We start from the raw sequence: 18,804 nt of genomic DNA, 5'->3' as shown, positions 1-18,804 counted from the left end.
ATTTTGTTGTTAATACAATAAGAGGCTGATGTTTTTTGCAGGTTTATTCCAGGTACTTAATGACACTGTTTTAATGGTTTTTGTTGAATCTCTTGGATTATACAGGTTAAACACCCTACCATCTGCAAAGAGCAATGATTTTGTTACTTCTCTATGTTTATTCTCTATGCTTTTTTTTAATCAATGCAGTAGTAATTCTAGGATTTTATTAAATTTTTCTGGCAATGGATAGCCTTGTTGTATCCTTTATCTTATTAAAACAGCCTTCGGCTTTTCTCTATGACAGAACATAGGTAATGCTGATGGAGAAAGCCTACTTCTACTCTTTTCTTCTTTGCAAGTTTCTCATTGGTTATACGTTACAGCCTGCTCACATCTATCATTCATCTTTCCAATGCCCTCTTTGTGATACGTATCTTTAATTCTTTAATGTTTTGCTGCCATACAACAATACTAGTATATTGTTATTTAAATTTAAATTATAATTACATAAACTAATTTAAAAATAACTCATCATTTGAGATTCATTCCATTTATCTTCATCATCCAATCTAACTACTAGTTGCAGTCATCTACTGAACTCCAGGTCATTCCCATTCCTTTCCCAAAAAGAAAACCAATATCCAGTTCACACTCTTGGATTTAAATATCCTTGCTGATGGTCCCTCATGATGGACTGACCTCCCTTGACTTCCATCTTCACATTTTAGCCACAAACAGAAATGCTATCATCATTACCCATTTATGTATATTTTCACGAGGAATAATTTTAAAAGTGAGGGATGAGAGGCTCTACCATGCAGCCTCCTATACACCTGTGGTGAGCTCATGAGAAGGAATGGACAAGATGTGCACAGGACAGGAAGGCATGGATGGGTTGCAAGTTACATTGTTGTAGAGAATTTCCAAATTTGTAAGTTAAAAGATTCATTTAAATATTTGATTGTATATTAATTCTTATCAATTCATATTTTTCTACCACATTTGTAACATTATTTCTCAGTCCTCAAGATAAAATTATTTCTTGGGGCAGCTAGGTGGCACAGTGGATAGAGCACCGGCCCTGGAGTCAGGAGGACCTGAGTTCAAATCTGGTCTCAGGCCAGACACTTGACACTTACTAGCTGTGTGACCTTGGGTAAGTCACTTAATCCCAACTGCCTAAAAAAAAAACAAAATAAAATTATTTCTCCCTAACCCCAACATCTTAATCAGGAAACTTAATGCTGCTAAATTTACAAAGCATGTAAGCCAAGATTGCTGAAGTACTATAATTAGCATTATAAAACTTTTTTTAAAAATCTACTTGTTAGAAGTTAGAAATGCTTTTGTAAAATATTTGTAATTAAGCATTTGTAAATGCTTGATTTAACTGCAACCAGTATGTGAAGACTATTGAATTATGATTTAAAATTTAACCTGGTCTTGCCTTTCATTATTTCCATTACAGAACTTTTCTTCTCATCATTTTCTTAGTGTCCACCAAATTAAGTGTGTTTATTTTCGCCTCTGAGTCTTTTTGTGGATGGATTTTCCTATCTTGAAATGCCCTTCTTCTACTTCTCTTCCTATAAAAATCTTATTATTCACCAAGATTTAGGTCAAATTTCAGCTCTATCATTGAAGTCTTTCACTTTAGTCTACACTGCTTCATCTGTTCCTTGATCTTAAAGCACTTTTCATCTACACATTTGTTTTTAAAACAGATTACCTGCTGTCTTATATTCTTATCTAACAGTTTAATGTGTCTTTTTTTCTTCCCAATGAAATGTAAATAAATCCTTTGTGGGCAAAGTCTCACACTTTAAAAAAAATTTTCCAGAGTAGAGGTGTCAAACATGCTGCCCTCCTAAGTATAGCCACAACCAGATAAGAATATAATTTAAGAAATATTTAACAAAATGAAAAAAAAATACAACAAAACAGATAACATCACATTTTTAAATTGTCAATATGCAACATAAATTCAGAAAAGCTAAAGCATCCAAAAGCCAAAGTGAAATGATATATATTAAACTCCTATTTTACTGGAACTTTTTTCCTGACAACTATTTCTTTATTAACAAGAACATCTATAGTAAGAGTATCATATTTAATATTCATAATATCTCTATGGCACTGTCAAATTCTGAAATACCATTTAACTGAATGGAGATTTAAATTCTACTCAGCACTTTTTCCAGTATTAATTGTAACAGAAATCTTTGAAAATTGCTTATATGTGTATGGTAAACTGGAGAAAATATCAATTCACCAGAGGGCAGATTAGAAAGTACTTTAAATGTTATTTCCCAACATTTTAAATGAGAGTTCACGGTAGTCATTATTTATAGATCAAATAATTTCAGTGAAGTGGTATCAAAAAGTCATTTTGTCAGTATGGAGAGCTTTATAAGCTTTTATTATCATCAATGGATGTGCGACCTTATTGATGTGGGTTAATTTCTTCTAATGGGTATGGATCACAGTTCATCCATGCCTGTCTCAACCTGTGAAAATTTGATCCATATTCTCCTATAAATCTTGCCCCACACATAGATTGAATTCTTTAGCGAATACAACAAATGAAGGAGTAACCTTTTAGATCTGTATTAGTGTAACTCTAAGGCTACACTAATACACTTGTCCTTTGGCCCATCTCCTTCTCCAATCAGATACTGACTGGATATTTTTAAAACCACTTCTTGTGTGCAAGTCATCACTGACAACATACTACTGCTTACTTATACTACCTATGCACTTTTCCATTTCTTTTTGGGTCTTCTTTATAAGCAGTATAACTTAATACAATTAAACTACATTAGAAGATATCAAATAACTTGGCATTACACTCTGTGTTTGTTAAAAGTTGATGGTTCATTCTTTTTCTTTATAAATGCTCATCATTATTTTATTCAGAGAAAGTCCCCGTAATACTGCCCCAAAATTTTATATTTAAGTAAATATCTCTAATTGTATTCTTTTTTTTCATTTAATAGCTCAAATTTCATTTTTTCTTCCAAAAATCAATGAAAAAATAGGGATGAACATTAAAATTTCATTTTATATTTGGAAAAGGTAGAGTATTAAATGATTTGCTTAAGGTCACATTCAGTAAAAATAAAGACTAGGACAGCTCTCTGAATTCTCACTGTAGTGGAAGAAAAGTAGAACATCAATATCACAAATCAAGAATGTTAAGAGTTCAACATGATGGTATTTTTTCTATTGTCTAAATTTGGAATAGGAGAGAAAAGACCTGGTTGCTGTAACAGAAATGGCCAGGAAATATATTTTGTATGTAGGGAAGGATCTCTACCATGGCTAAATAGCTCCATTGGGCCACTGGGAAGTTGAACATTGATAGTTCTATGTATCCAGAAGCCATGGCAAACAAATACTGTTTGACCCATCACCCATCTGTTGACACAGTTTTCTACTTGCTCTTGTTGTATATCAATCAAAAGACATTTATTAAGTGCCTACTATGTCCCAAGTACTGTGCTAAACACTAGGGATACAAGAAGAAGCAAAAGGCATTCCCTGCCCTCAAGGAGCTCACATTTTAATGGGGAGACCACATGCAAACGTGTGTGCATATGTGTGGCAAGCTATAGACAGGATAAATAGGAAACAAGAGAGAGAAAGCATTTTATTGTCTTTATTAGGGCAATACCAGGCCAGTCAACCGAGCAAATTCCTGGTGGTAGGCCTTGATACAACAAGCAAAGAAGATAAGGAAGGAAAACGATTGTGTGGAACCTCCCCTTGACCAAAATGAATATGCAAATATAACAAGAACCTTCAATGACTCCCAGTCACATCTATGACAAAACAAAAACTTCTCAGATTCATATTTGAAACTCCTTTCTAAATCTGTTTCCTGCTGGCTTTTCTAGGCTTATTACATTCTCCTTTATAGTCCACCTAGACTGGCCTATTTGCCGTTCCTTGAACTAGGCCTTCAGTCTCATCTCTGAGCCATTGCAAAGCCTGCTTCCGATGACCAGAACGTGTTTCCTAACTCAACTCCAAACTTACCTATCTTTTGTGACCCCGGATATCAATATTCAGGAGCACACACTCCACCTTCATTCTTTTTGCTTTCATGGGGTTACAGACTAGCATCAACAGGTACTTTTCGAAATAATCTCATCCTCTCTCTTCATGTATACAATGATCATATTCTACATTGCTTTTATTATTTTTTTCCCTGTACAGAAAAATTTAGGATTTCATTATATATGGTTTTATTTTCAAATAGTTCCCTATACGTAAATCTTGACTCACAGACTTCTAAGTTTTTTTAAGGACAGTGATTCTGTCCAATGTTTCTCTGAAACCCATACAAGCCCCTTTTCAAATGATGTATGTAGCACAGTACAAAGTAGATACTTAGAGGACACTTATTAAATGACTATTGTCTTTCACTTTCTCATTACCTTGCCACTTCCTTACTTCTCAAACCTTTGCAATCTGGCTTCTGATCTTAAGACTCTACTGAAAATCCACATGTCACATCTAGTAACTCTTAGTACTTTCTTCTGGTTTTCCTCCTACTCGTCTGGTCATTTCTTGGTCTCTGCCAATTCACCCTCTGCTTCCTCCTGCTCCCTAAATAAACATGACAAGGTCACATTCCCTTTAAGCCTCACTTGTTTTCCAGTGATCTCATTTATTCTCATGTCTTTAATCACTCCTATAGACCCTAAATCTACATACTAAGTACTAAATTCTCCCTAAGCACTAATGTCTTAAATTCTACATGTTCAAAACTAAACTTGTCATCCTTTCCCCTAAACCTACACTCTTCTAACTTCCCTATTTATGTTCCTAGTATCACTATGTTCCCAGCCATGTAACTCTGGAGTCATCTTTGACTTTCATTATATAATTCTGTGTCTACAATCTCACTTGTATTTGTCCCCTTCTCTGATAACCTTCTGTACACTTTCATTACCTTTCATGCAGACTACTACAATACCTTTTTAATTGCTCTCCCAACCTCTAATCCCTCCCCTTTTAAATTCATTCTTCACAAAGCTGCTAAAATAATCTTCTTAATGCATAAGTATAAGCATGGCAACCCTAGTTCAAAAATTTTCAATGCCTCTATTTCTTCTAGAATAAAATATATACCATTTAGCCTGGCAATTAAAGTACACCAGAATGTGGGTCCAGCCTACACTTTACAGAGCTATATTTCACACTATACTATACCAGGAGTGCACTTTCCCCTTAGATCCACCTGCTGAAATATTTTTTTCCACATCTGTATACCTGGGATATTTCCTTCTCTCCTATATGTCCCTCCTACTACCTTCTTCTGGCCTTGAATTATAACAGTACATCTCTAAGTCAGTGGAAATATGCAAAGTGGCACACAAGCAGTGAACAGAATCTACAATAGTTGCCTGGCCCCTAAATCATTCCCAGACATGAAATTGGAAAAGAAAGCTAGCTTAAGAATAAATACCATCTTTCAAATACCAGTTCATAATCTTCACAGCCTGTTCTCTAAACTCTTTAGAATGATTTTTAAAAAAAATTTAAGCAATCCCTTTTGAGAAATAGCGAGAGCTACTGAAGGAGCAGCAAAATGCCAAGAGTTATAGAGTGAAATTAACATTGCCACTGACTGTGGTAAATGAGACCTGAGTACCTCGTACATCAAGGCTTAGATACCAGCATAATAACTCTGCCCTTTGTTTAGAGGAAAAATATTAGGGAAAAGAAGATTGTAAAAATGGTATGTAAAAGTTATTGGAATTATGGGAATAATTAAAGAATTCAAAAAATTCCAAATGGCAAAATTACTGCATTAATTTAAATGTATAAGATGAATAAAATATGGAACGCTAAGTGACAAACAGATTTAGGACACCAGCTCTCTCTTTTCCATATCCTCATTTAGTCACTTAAGAATGCAGTATGGTAGCATGGGAAGAAGTAGGATTTAGAATCACAAAGCCCAAGTATTAATTCCACAATTGCCAATTATTAGCTTGGCAGCACAAGACAGGTAATTTAAATTATCAGGGTTTCAGTTTCCTCATTTTTAAAATGAGGGGGTTGAACAGGGGATCTCTTAGGTCCCCTCCAGAAAACATTCTGGAGTACATTCTGTGCTTCTGTGTAAAAGGGTAGTGTTTCTTATTAGGTATAGCTTTCTGGCTATATTTATTTACATGTTTGGCAGCCTTCAAAATTGTGTGGAGCTTTTATTAATTCAGTATTAGATTACTAACTAGAGTAGCTCCTGTCCCCAACTTTTTATATCCACAATCTAACTTTGGCAACTTTTTCTGAAATGAAGATTCCTATAGATACATAGATAGATAGATAGATAGATAGATAGATAGATAGATAGACAGACAGACAGACAGACAGATAGATGTAGATATACCAAAATATTGGCATTCCTAGAGACTCTTAAGATTCGTTTGGGAAATGCTGGGTCTAGAATCAGGAAGACCTGAGTTCGAGTCCAACCTTGGACATTTACTACCTGTGTAACCCTGGGCAAGTCACTTAACCTCTGCCTTAATTCATTAGAGAAGGAAACAGCAAACCACTCTAGTATTTTTGCCAACAATATGGCTATTCAAAGTATAAAAGTTTTTTCTTTTGTGTAAGACTAACTGGTTCACCTCTTAACTAGCTTTTTAAAAAGCATAATATCAGTTAGATAACTAACCAGAACTTAAAATAGCCAATAAGGAACTAGTCTGTTAACTTCCTCCAACCTTAAGAAAATAGATTTATTTTCAATTCTTAAACTGAACCTGTACACTGCACTGTAAGCTCTAGGTTTGTCTGTTTTTTAAACAACCTAATTTAGGATACCTCAATCTTCTGAGAAACTACATCTACTGGAATTTTAAAAGACTTCGCCTATGCTTTTCTGAAATACAAGAATTTTGGAATGGTGACTGGAGAAACTGAAGTTTGAAATCCATCACTGGTGAATCTAAATAATAGTGCATATCACACAGGTAAGGTAGATTGCTAATTTATCTATTAGATAATAAAAATGCTCAAAATACTAAAAAATAGAATTTTGTAGAACTCTAAAAATGTTTATGAAAGGATACATGATTATGTCATACAGACATTTAAAATATTAATCAAAATTGAAACTTAATTAAAAAAGTATAAGTCTTATAGGCTTTATATTCCATGATTCAATTCAATTCAATCAAACTCAAAAAGCACTTTTAAAGTGATATGAGTTAGGCACTGTGGTGACATGCTATTATTTTACCTTAAAGCAGAAAGAAGAACAAAAACCTCCTATTAGAAAATAACACAGGCAACTTACTCTTATACTTTTGTCTTTACATAAGATGATAAAAATCTCCCCCTCTGTTTTTGTTAGACATTTTTTAAATGAAAAAGAATAAGGACAAAGCTCAAAATATTAGTTTACTGTTCAATACATATATTGAAAAATTATACACAACCTTTCCCTCCTGTCTCTCTCTATAACCATCAAGAAGCTTAAAAAAAAGGTATTCAGATGCTATTTTTTACAAGTCAGAATACCACATAAACTCAACTTTGTCAGGACTAATCAATACTATTTTCTCCTTTCTCAGAATACTTTCAGAGTACTTTAAGATATATAAAAGCACTTTATATACTAAATTCTAAAATTAGTATACTCATTTTACAGATGAAGCAGCTCAAGCACAGATAAGTTCCGTATTTTGCCCATGGTCTCACAGTTCATGACCTCACAAGGGGGAGGCTCAAAGACAGGTATCTCCTGACTCCAAGTCTAGTACTCTTCTCACTACATCACTGTCTCCTTTATTTCCTCACAATTCTTGCAGTTTTAAAAGGCAAGCAAAGTTGCAAAGTTAGCTAGCAGCCCTACATACTGTTTCACTTATAATAAGATTCTGCTAAATGAAAGCAATATTTGCAGATAGATCAATAAACATTAAGTATTATGTACAATGTCAGTACTGTGTTAGCCACTAACAAGATAAAGAAAACAAAAGCAGTCTCTGCTTTGAGAAGCTTCTCTTCTACTGGAAAGACAGAGTCTTTTCACAGGTAAATAAAAATAAGGTAATTTCAGAAGGAAGAGACTAGTAACAAGTGACAGCTCTTGAGCTGAACCTTGAAGAAAGCCAGGAATTCTAAAAAGCAGAAGTGAGAATGGTGTGCATCACAGGCATGGGGGCACAAAGGCACAGAGAGGGGATGGGATGTTGAGTTCAGAAAACAAGGTCACAGTTTGGCTGAAAAAATGTGTGTGATAGTAACTGCAATGAAGTGTCTGAAAAAGTAGGTGGGTCCAAGACTACAATGGGCTTTATAAATACAAGGCTAATGAGGTAATGGGTTATCTATAAGGATAAGGAGCCAATTAAAAATTGTGACCAGAGAGTGAAATGGTTAGATCTGTATTTTAGGAACGCTAATTGTGCAGCTGTATGGAGAATGACTAGGAGAGTGAAGAGATGAGAAAGAAGCAGGGAGAGGAGTTGGAATGTTATTTCACGTGAGAGATGACGGATGGGCAGAGGCTTTATGAACTGAGAGAAGAGGTAGATGTAAGAGACAGTGGGAGGCAGAATTAACCAGAATTGGCAAGTAACTGGATATGCAGGACTGGGATTCAGGAAAGAGCTTGGTAGGACATATAGATCTGGAAGTCTTCTTAGTGGATGTGATCATTAAACCCATAGAAGCTGATAATAACACCGAGTTCAGAAAAAGCCCAAGATAGTCCTTGAGGGAGAACCAGGTTTGCTAGCGGATGATGTTCTTTCTAAGAGACAAATTCAAGAATGGGATAGGCAGAAGAAACAAGAGATCAGTGTTATGGAATCTAAGAAAAGAGAAAGCATTTAGAGTGAAGAAATGTTCTAATGTCCAAAGCTTCAGAGAAATCAACCAAATTAGGAATGAGAAAAAAAAAAGTCAATGGATTTAACACTTATGAGACCCTAGGTAACTAGAGAAAGCAATTCCAGAAGCCTGGCAGAGGTGGAAGATAAACTCAACAGGTAAGTGAAGACAAGGAGGCGATGTGTTTAGATAAGTCTTTCTGGCAGTCTGGCTATGAACGGTAGAAGAGACATGGGGAGATAGCTTGACAGCACTGCAGGATGAAGAAGTATTATTCTAAGAAGGGACATGGGAGTTCAGATGCTTTCTGCCTGTGTGACCCTGGGTCAGATATTTAACCTTTGTCTGCCTCAGTTTCATCATGTATAAAATGAGGACAATAATAGCACCTGCTACACAGGGTTGTTACAAGGATTAAATGAGATAATACATATAAAGCACTTTTAAAAATCTTAAAGTACTATCCATGTAAGCTGTTATTATAAAAGCATGATATAATACAATTTAAGGTAGAAGATATTCTCAATATCAGCATTATAAAAAGATTGCACCATACATGTCAAATCAAAGCCAGTTCAGACCAGAGATTTGGATTTCGTTTAATATAAGAATATTTTCATTTCAACTTTTGTGATTTCTAAATCAATCAAGTTATAGATTGATAGGTGGCATAGTATAGTGGAAAGAGAGCTGGATATGTAAACCTCAAACACTTACTAGATAAGGTGCTATGGGTCCCTTAAGCTCAATAAGACTCAATTTCCTAATTTGTACAATGGGGACAATACTTATAATATTTACCTTACATCATGAAGAGTAAACACAGATACTGTGTGCAAAATAATTTGCAAACCATAAAGTACTCTTTATCAACTATTATTATTATAGTTTTATATATCTCTACTTACAAAATGTTTTCTTAAAATTGTAAGGACAACAGAATTTAGGCTTAAAGCTTCAAAGACTATGGTGAATTCACATAACCTCAGTAGAGTACCGCAATAATTTTTCAGATATAAATTCCAAAGTTAATATTCTGATCTAGAACATATATAGGTGGTATTGATAGAGTAGCTATCTGATTCTTGGCCAGGATAAATAAACATAGTTGAGAACTGGGGTTGGCAAACTATGGTCCAAGGGCCAAATCAGGATTTCTACCTGTTTTTTGTATGTCCAGTAAGTGAAAAGTAATTTTTACTTTTTAAAATACAATAAAACTTTATTTTAAAATGTAAAGACCATTCCTAAGCTTGCTGTATAAAAACAGGCAACAGGCTGATTGGTCCACAGGTCATAATTTGTTGACTCCTGGTCTAGAGAGTGTAAGTTGAAACGGGCATATTATAAACTTAATTTTGTTAACAAAACAAAGTTTTTTGTACTCTAATCAGTTAATTTCCTGTTTTCTGAAAAAATATACATATCTCTACTATCTAGATCAGGTTGTTTTTCTTTCACTAAAGTCTTACTCTCATGCCTACTTATGCTGCTGAGGTGACTGACCCTAGGTTCCCCAAAGTTATGCTGGTGGGGCACAAGCTCTGTTTCACCCCAAGCTTAAAAGCCTTGGAGTACAAGAAAGTGGCAGACAACATGTGCCTTTTGAGAACAAGTCTAAGTTTGAAGATACACATCATCAGAAGGTCAGCTGCCAGGTGCTGAATTCTTTTGATCATAACAACCTATGAACGTAGTAAGATGTTTTGAGATCAGAGTCAATGCAAAAAGCACATCAGCTAAACTTTGTATCCTTCTCAGTGTGTAGCAGTTTCTGTAGACAGTAGACATAGAAGAAAACATTTGCTGAACTTAAGTGACATCTAGAATCTTTTGATGTCTTGAAGGTAGTAGTAGGTAGGTCCCCTCAACAGCCTGCTTCTGGATTTTGCCACTATGCCCCAACATGGATACCTTCTTTCCTCTTCCTCTTTTCATTTAAGTTCCTTGAAGGAAGGGATTCTGTTTCTTTTTCCTTGTATTTGCATCTCTGGCCCTTAATAGAGTACACAGCACATAGTAAGCTCTTGGTAAATGTTTGTTGTCTGCCTGCTTTAAAATTAGTATAATTTTATAAACTAGAATCTTTTAATGTAAGACACGGAAGCACTGCTATTTTGTCAAATATTAGATAATCATATAAAATGCATAACACAAAAAAATGAAACTGTAAATGCTTAGTGTTAAGTTTTATTTCTTTACTTGCAAATAAAATTTTAGAAGAGAATTCTTTAACAAACTTTAAAGAACCTAAAGTATTGCATAATGATCAAATTTCACATTGTACCTTAAGATTTACAAAGCACTTCACATGTTACTTAAATGGAGACATACTGTTATACTGAATAAATAGGGTTACTGAATGTAGGTCAGTTTCTTTTTGTCTGCTCCTGATAATAGACCTCAGTTCAAACTCTCTATTTCCCCTGGTCCCTTCCTCTGTCTTTTCTAATCAACCCTTTTCTAGCCTTCTATAACAAGAGTGGACAAGCCATGATCTAAGACTTACAGTTCAACTCTTCAGGGATTCCTGTGAGGCCTTTGAAGTAAGTGAGAAGAAAAAAAAAAGTACATATACACTGTTGTTGTGATTAAATAGCTTGTTTTTTGAAAAACCTCAAATATTTCAATAGAGACAGGCAGTCCCCAATTGCCAGCAGAGAAAAATAGCATTCTAGCAGCATTCTAGATATCAAAACTGGGGAAAAGTATTAAGAGTATTTGTGGATGATTCCTGCACTATGATTGATTAGGCCTCTTCATCACCTTTGTGATTTACATCTTATCCCTGTTTCAGGTTAGAACTCAATTTGGGACCTATGCCATTTTCTGCTCTTCTGGATTAAAGTATACTCTTCAGCTATAAAGAAGGGGTTTTCTAAACAAAAAAATTAGCTTAATATTTTTCTTCATTAAATAATGGAAGTAATATATGTCCTTCCTTATTCTGTGCCACAAAACACTATGATAAGCACTAAGGATACAAATACAAAAAACAAACCAAGCCCTGCCTTTTTATGGAGTTTATATTCTAATAATGAATATAGAACATATAAGGTAGTGGCAGCCTAGAAGGAATATTTTGCTTTGGGAAATCACAGAGATGGTGAATGGAATCCCAAGGGAGGTGATATGAAAAACTCTTTCTAGTAGCAATGACTGTAGTGATTTGATTACAGTTCCATAGCTGGAATGGGGCAGAGGGCAGGAGTGTAAGGTTATATGGGTCACAGGCATGAAACATGACAAAATCTAATGTTCTGGAGGGTGTGTTGACAGGCTTTACCTAATGTCAATAAGCCTGAAGGATCTTCACTTAACAACACTTCCTGTAAACTTTCTGTTACTATCAACATGTACTCGAAAGTAATAATTGGCATTACTTTTGTCCAACAAAAGTTTATTGATTTGAATTTGACTTATTTTTAAAGTTTAAAAGTATTTTAAGTACTTTTTAAAACTGAATCAGATGTAGCTTCTCTCTGATTAGTGAGAATCTACCATGATAATGTACTTTTAAACAATTACTACTATTCAAGAAAAGGAAATTATTACTACCATTAACTATTACAAATGAAACCTGAAGAATTTAAAACTTTTTTGGTACAAAGAACAAATACTGCACTTAAAATTATTAGTTTAAAATTTAATTTTTTAGATATATTTTCCATTACAATAATCATTGTTTTAGTTGTTCTTTATTCAGTTCAACAATTTGGAATAGAGAAGACACTGATGTTTTTTATCTATTTTAGCAGCAACATATCGTATATAATTACATTATTATTTTCTCCAAATACTTATTCAAAACCATAATATGAAATCAACTCTTCTGTACAATTCTATTCTAGATCCCGCACCACGTTCAAGAGAATTTGGTACAAATGGGTTATAATTCCACACATATTCAACAATCAGCGGCCTCTTTAATTGTTTTACCTATCATTTATATCTTTCTATGCATTCCAGGACTTTTGGGAAATATACTCTCACAATGGGTATTTTTAAGAAAAATTGATAGGAAAACATCAACACACATGTACTTAATAAATCTGGTGACTGCAAATCTGCTTGTATGCAGTGCTATGCCTTTTATGAGTGCCTATTTCATGGAAGGATTTAATTGGACATACAGTTCAACAAAATGCAAGGTAGTCAATTTTTTGGGTACTCTGTTCTTGCATGTCAGCATGTTTGTCAGTCTCACCACTTTAAGCTGCATTGCGATAAGCCGTTATGCTACTCTCATAAAAAAAGACCTCATCGAGGAAGAGAATGCTTCCTTCTATGAAAAAATATTTTATGGACGCATACTAAAAAAATTCTGCCAGCCCAACTTTGCCAAAAAGGTATGCAGCTTTATATGGGGGGCTGTACTGGCCACAGTAATTCCTGTTACTATTTATTACTCTGCTGTGGAGCTTTATGAAGAAAATGGGGAAATGTGCTACAGTGAAGTGGCAGAATGTGGTGCTGGCATTTCTGGTCCTGCAAGACTCATTGGAACTGCATTTATTGGTTTTTGCTTCCTAGTGGTACTGCTATCATATTATTCTTTTGTCAGCTATCTAAGGAAAATAAGAAAAAGCACATCCATTACACAGAAATATTCCACTTATTGTTCAGTGAAAAGACACCTTTTGGTCATTCAATTTATACTGATAATTTGCTTTCTTCCATATAGTATTTTTATGCCCATTTTTTATGCCCTAAGCAGAACAAACGACAGCCAACAACTGGGGTATTTAGTGGAAATAAAAAATTTCCTCATCTGTCTTGCTGCTGCCAGAAGTAGCACAGATCCCATTATATTCCTTTTACTAGATAAAACATTTAAAAAGACACTATATAATCTCTTTAGAAAGGCCAATTCACCACATTAAAGCAATTGATCTTTATATCAAGTCCACTATGAAAATGGGGAAAGTACCCATGCAAACCTCAATGACAAATTGGATGATTAATAATACAGCTCTGCTGATATAATAAAGTGCAAAAAGACATTTGGCATCTTAAAAAAATCACAAAATTTAATTTGTAGCTGTGGGTTTTGCTACAAAGAGCTGGGCCTGTGGTTATTTTCAGAGGCATTAGCTCAGAATTTCAACACAAAAGTGAAACAAAGGTAATTTTATTAGTCCTGTGTAAAAAGTGTTTAAATAACTAGAACCCAATCCTATGACTGTCAACACAAAGATTCATAAAAATGAGTATGTTTATAACTCTTGGAGTTCAGAATAGATATTCTCATAAGAAAAGCCTAGTTTTTAACATCTCACATTGCTTACCAAGATATGGTTAAAAGGTGAACATGATTAACACGAGTGATATCTTAAACAAATTAGAGGAACATGGAAAACTTTACCTGTAATATCTATGTATAAGGGAAGACTTTATGATAAAATGAGACCGAGAAGACCAAGGGAAGTTAAAAGGTTAATTCTGATTATATTAAATTAAAAAGGTTTTACACAAACAAAACCAATGCAGCCAAGATTACAACGAAAGTAGTAAACTGGGAAATATTTTTTAAAGCACATTTCTCTGATAAAGGCCTAATTTCTCAAACATATATATATATACACTATGTATATATATATATGTAAAATTTATAAAAATAAGTCATTCTCCAACTGATAAACTGTCAAAGGATATGAACAGGCAGTTTTTAGAAGAAATCAAAGCTATCTATAGATGTGAAAAAATGCTCTAAATCACTATTGATTAGAGAAATACAAATTAAAACAATTGTGAGGTACTACCTCCTACCTATCAAATTGACTAACATGATAGAAAAGGGAAATGACCAATGCTGGAGGGGATATGGGAAAACTGTAACACTAATTCACTGTTGGTGGAATTGTGAAACCATTCTGGAGAACAATTTGGAACTAAACTCACAGGGCTATAAAACTGTGCATACCCTTTAACCCAGCAATACCATTACTAGGTCTGTATCCCAAAAAGATTGGAGAGAGAAAAAAAAGGAAAAGGAAAAGGAGCTATATGTTCAAAAATATTTATAGTATCTTTGTGGTGGTAAAGATTTGGAAATTGAGGGGATGCCCATCAATTGGTGAATGGCTGAACAAGTTGTGTTTTATGATTGTGACGGAATACTACTGTACTTTAAGAAATGACAAACAGGAAGATTGTGGAAAAACCTGGAAGACGTGAACTGATGCAAGGTGAAGTGAGCAGAATCAAGAGAACACTGTACATAGTAACAATACTGTAAAGATGATTAATTGTGAAAGACTCAGCTACTCTGATCAATACAATGATCTTAGACAATACAGAAGGACTTGTGATAAAAAATGCTATCCAACTCTGGAGAGACAAATGATGAATTCTGAGTACAAATTGCAAATAATTCTTTCACTTTATTTTTGTTGCTTTTTAAATTTTTTTTTAACAACATGGCTAATATGGAAATATTTTGCATGGTTTCACATGTATAATTGAATTCATATTGCTTGCCTTTCTCAACAGCTGGGGGAGAGAGAAAGAAGGGAGAGAATTCAGAAATCCAAAAAAAAAAAAGAACGCAAAAAAAAAATAAATTTATTAAAGAAAAAAGAAAACCTTGGTCTTATGGAAGAAACCCTACATTTCTGGCATTTTAAATTAATTATAACTAAATTTCTATATTTCCCCCATAATCTGCTATTATTAAAAAAACACAAACTCATCAGTCTGACATTTAAGGTCCACCAAATTTTGGTTCTCACTTAACTTTGAAGCATTGTTTCATACTATTTCTTTCCACAAACTATGTTCCTCCACTGAATTTGATACACCCATCTCCTAAAGTGCAAACCATTCCACATATCTAGAATACTCTTCCTCCTTTTCTCTGCTTTTCAGAGACTACCTAATAGATCCATTTGTTTGTGGGTTTTGAATAATTACCATTATGTACTGTATGTGACTTTATTATTAGATAGAAAAAGTTCCATTTATTTATTAAAAGATAATCTTCAATGGGTGAAAAGTATTTTACAAATTCATGAAATAATTCTTACCATTTAATCAAACTGATCTTTTAAGTCTATAAACTCAATTGTGAAATTTTATTGTACAAATTTCCTAGGGTTATTTGTTAAAAGTAATTGTTACTTTTATGTATATGTTTGTCTTTGTACATACAAATATAATTATGTATCATCTTCAATTCTTTTTTTTTAAAGTAAATTACTTAACCCACCAAAGCATAGTCATTCTTTTACTGACTTGAGCTTTTGACTGCTTATTCAGTAGAGTAACAAAGAAAAAAACAACTTGTCCAGGTACTAAAAATAAACGAAGGTGGGTGTCTAATTCAACTTTGTGGAAATATCAACTACAGAATAATTAATGAATTATTAGGTTAGGAACTACATTTCAATGGCTTTCTAAGATATCTCTTTTCCCCTAGAACTACACAAGTTACTCTTTCCCCCAACTTCTTTCTTTTTAAACAGACATTCATTGAACTAAAACAAACAAACAAACAAACAAACAAACAAATAAATAAGTAGGCTAATCAACCAGGATTTCTGTTAACTATTTAACCTGAGTAACTGTTCAATTCAATTTAACAAATTCAACTGACAACACTGTGCTAGCTGCAGGAAAGATAAAAAAAATATAGATGGTAATTCTATAATTCTTTGTAGCTGTAGATATATTTTAAAAAACCAAAGCCAAAAAACAACAACAACAAAAAACCTTGAAACTGCAAACTCTTTTTCCCCCTATACATCTGCTGGTGGCTATTATTTAACCTGTCCCAGGTCGTTCTCAATAAAATCTGGCTCACAGTCTTCTTCTTCATCCCAGTCCTCGCCCTTATACTTGAGGAATCCTGACCCTTCCTGTTTTATTCCATTCCATGTAACTCTAAGGCCCAGACAAAATGGCCTTCCTTCTTGTAGTTCTCCACATGGGAGATGTCCATTTCTATGCCTTTTTGCTGGCTGTTTCCATTGCCTAAAATGAAGTCAACTTCACTTCTGCTTCTTGGAATCCCTTGTTTCTTTTCACACTCGGCTCACGTTCCACATTTTACATAAGGCCTTTCCTGGTTCTCTCAGACATCAATATTTTCCTCTTCCCAACACAAGTTACCTTGTATTTGTCTTGTTTGTGTTTTCTCTCTATCTACATATGTGCTTACTATCTCCTTTAGAATAAAATCTCCTCAAGGGCAGGCACCTCTTCTCTTTTTTCTTCATCTCCCATCTATGAATCAGACTAACAACTTCTTAGGTGGTCTCTCTGGATCCATTTTCTCTACTCTCCAATTCACCCCACAGGTACCTAGGTGGTACAGTGGAAAGACTGCTGGACCTAGAGTCAGGAGTTCAAATTCTGAGATTAAATCCAGCCTCAAACACTTACTAGTTGTGTGATCCTGAACTAGTCATTTAATCTCTTCTTGCTTCAGTTTTCTCATCTGTAAAATGTATACTATTAATCACTTTGCACATTACTATGCTTTAAAGACTTTTCTAAGTATTATTATCAACAATGCAACTTTCCACATGAATTAAATTCAAGAACTTTACAAATATAATAGAGACAATGAGCTCTGTGGAGCACAGAACATATTTAAAAACATTATGGTAGTTACACTAGAAACTTTTGTTAAGCATTAGAGCACAAAAAACTAAAGGCAATAGAAGAAGAAACACTGATAATCAAACTGAAGAGGATGACAGTTATTAGATGTTGTATATACACTTCTAATAAAGTGTTAAATTGGAGGAAGGGGAGTGGGGAGAGAATAAGCGGAAAAAAAGAACAGCGACGTTATAGCTAGCCATCAGCGAAGCATATGCATAGATTACCGAAGAAACTTATTCAGGGAAACATACCCACAAAAACATTCAAACAGGAAGTTTCTGAGAAAAACTAAAACCAAAGCTGCAGAAAATTAAAAGCACCAAACCATCCTATACAGACATGACTCAAACAGAAAACCACTATATGAACTATCCTTTGCACAGAGATGCTGCTAACTTGTGCTATTTCAAGACTTCAAGTTTATCAATGAGATAAACAATGATAGAAAGGTTTTAAAAAATAGCTCAATTTAACTCCCCCCTCCCAATTCAATATAAGACAACTGGCAGGAATTCAGGGTAGCATGTCTATGCCTCATAAACTGCTGAATGCTCAGCACAGGTAAGGGAAATTCCAGCTAAGGAGGAGAGAAAGAGGAAAACAGGAACATTGACCTTCATTTCCTTCCTCATTCCTCCTAAAATAGTTTTGTGTTAAAAGAAAGAAAACAAGAAAATATTGAGATGGAATACATACATATTTGTGTACATACTTTTTAAGGAAAGACAAATTAAAGGTGAAAAAAAGTCATTGCATAGCTACATGAAAATCAAAAGTCTCTTTCAAAGATATATCTTCTTGAAGATATAGGATTACACTGACACTCATAATTAATTTCATGTTACACTGATTGTGTAAAACAGTTTCCACACCAAATCATAAATTTTCCTGCTTACTGAAATTTAATTTATTATAACTGAGTTACAATTTTAGATTCAATCATGATGCTTTCCAGAGTGAATGCAGACTAAACATACATAATTATTATAAGTCATCAAGACAATAATAGAATTCCAATACTATTGGGAGGTAATTGAAAGTAATGATTTAAATAATAAGAGGAATAAAATAGCTTGATTGTTAATTTCCTCTAGCCAGAGCAGAAACCTAACAAATTCTTTATAAACATAACAAGCACAAAATCTTGAAATGGACAGTAATGATAGTTGGTAAAAATAAAAAGTACAGCCTGCAGACAGGCAATCCACTGAATATAACTGTAGTCTAACCTAAATGGCAAAAACCCCTTGAAATCTGGGGCAAAGGAGGAGTGCTTAATACATGATAAGCACTTATAAAATACTTGTGGAATTGTACTGAAGAGGCAGAAATGAAGGGCAAGTAAATTCTAAGCAG

General features: G+C 34.1%; 2 protein-coding genes across 13 annotated transcripts in view; one reads left to right on the top strand and one right to left on the bottom strand.

The window, feature by feature from the left end:
* CASK (calcium/calmodulin dependent serine protein kinase) overlaps positions 1-18,804 on the bottom strand; it is a 379,925-nt gene that overhangs the window by 188,757 nt on the left and 172,364 nt on the right. The window lies entirely within an intron of this gene.
* Positions 6,766-15,905, top strand: GPR82 (G protein-coupled receptor 82). 2 transcript variants are annotated; one of them, XM_020967106.2, is made up of 3 exons: positions 6,766-6,974; positions 11,309-11,387; positions 12,693-15,905. In XM_020967106.2, the coding sequence occupies exon 3, from the start codon at positions 12,726-12,728 to the stop codon at positions 13,722-13,724; it is 999 nt and encodes a 332-aa protein (XP_020822765.1). In that variant the 5' UTR covers positions 6,766-6,974; positions 11,309-11,387; positions 12,693-12,725; the 3' UTR covers positions 13,725-15,905. The 2 variants fall into 2 exon arrangements, with proteins under 2 accessions (XP_020822765.1, XP_020822766.1); XM_020967107.2 differs by lacking the exon at positions 6,766-6,974 and adding an exon at positions 7,195-8,999.

This window comes from Phascolarctos cinereus, unplaced genomic scaffold (genome assembly GCF_003287225.1).
Source record: "Phascolarctos cinereus isolate Bilbo 61053 unplaced genomic scaffold, phaCin_HiC Scaffold_726;HRSCAF=1367, whole genome shotgun sequence".
Lineage (NCBI taxonomy): Eukaryota > Metazoa > Chordata > Mammalia > Diprotodontia > Phascolarctidae > Phascolarctos > Phascolarctos cinereus.
This window is presented reverse-complemented; position numbering and strand designations above follow the sequence as displayed.

Coding starts and splice junctions, on each gene's coding strand:
- GPR82 (XM_020967106.2), top strand. CDS start 12,726: ATGGGTTATAATTCCACACATATTCAACAATCAGCGGCCTCTTTAATT.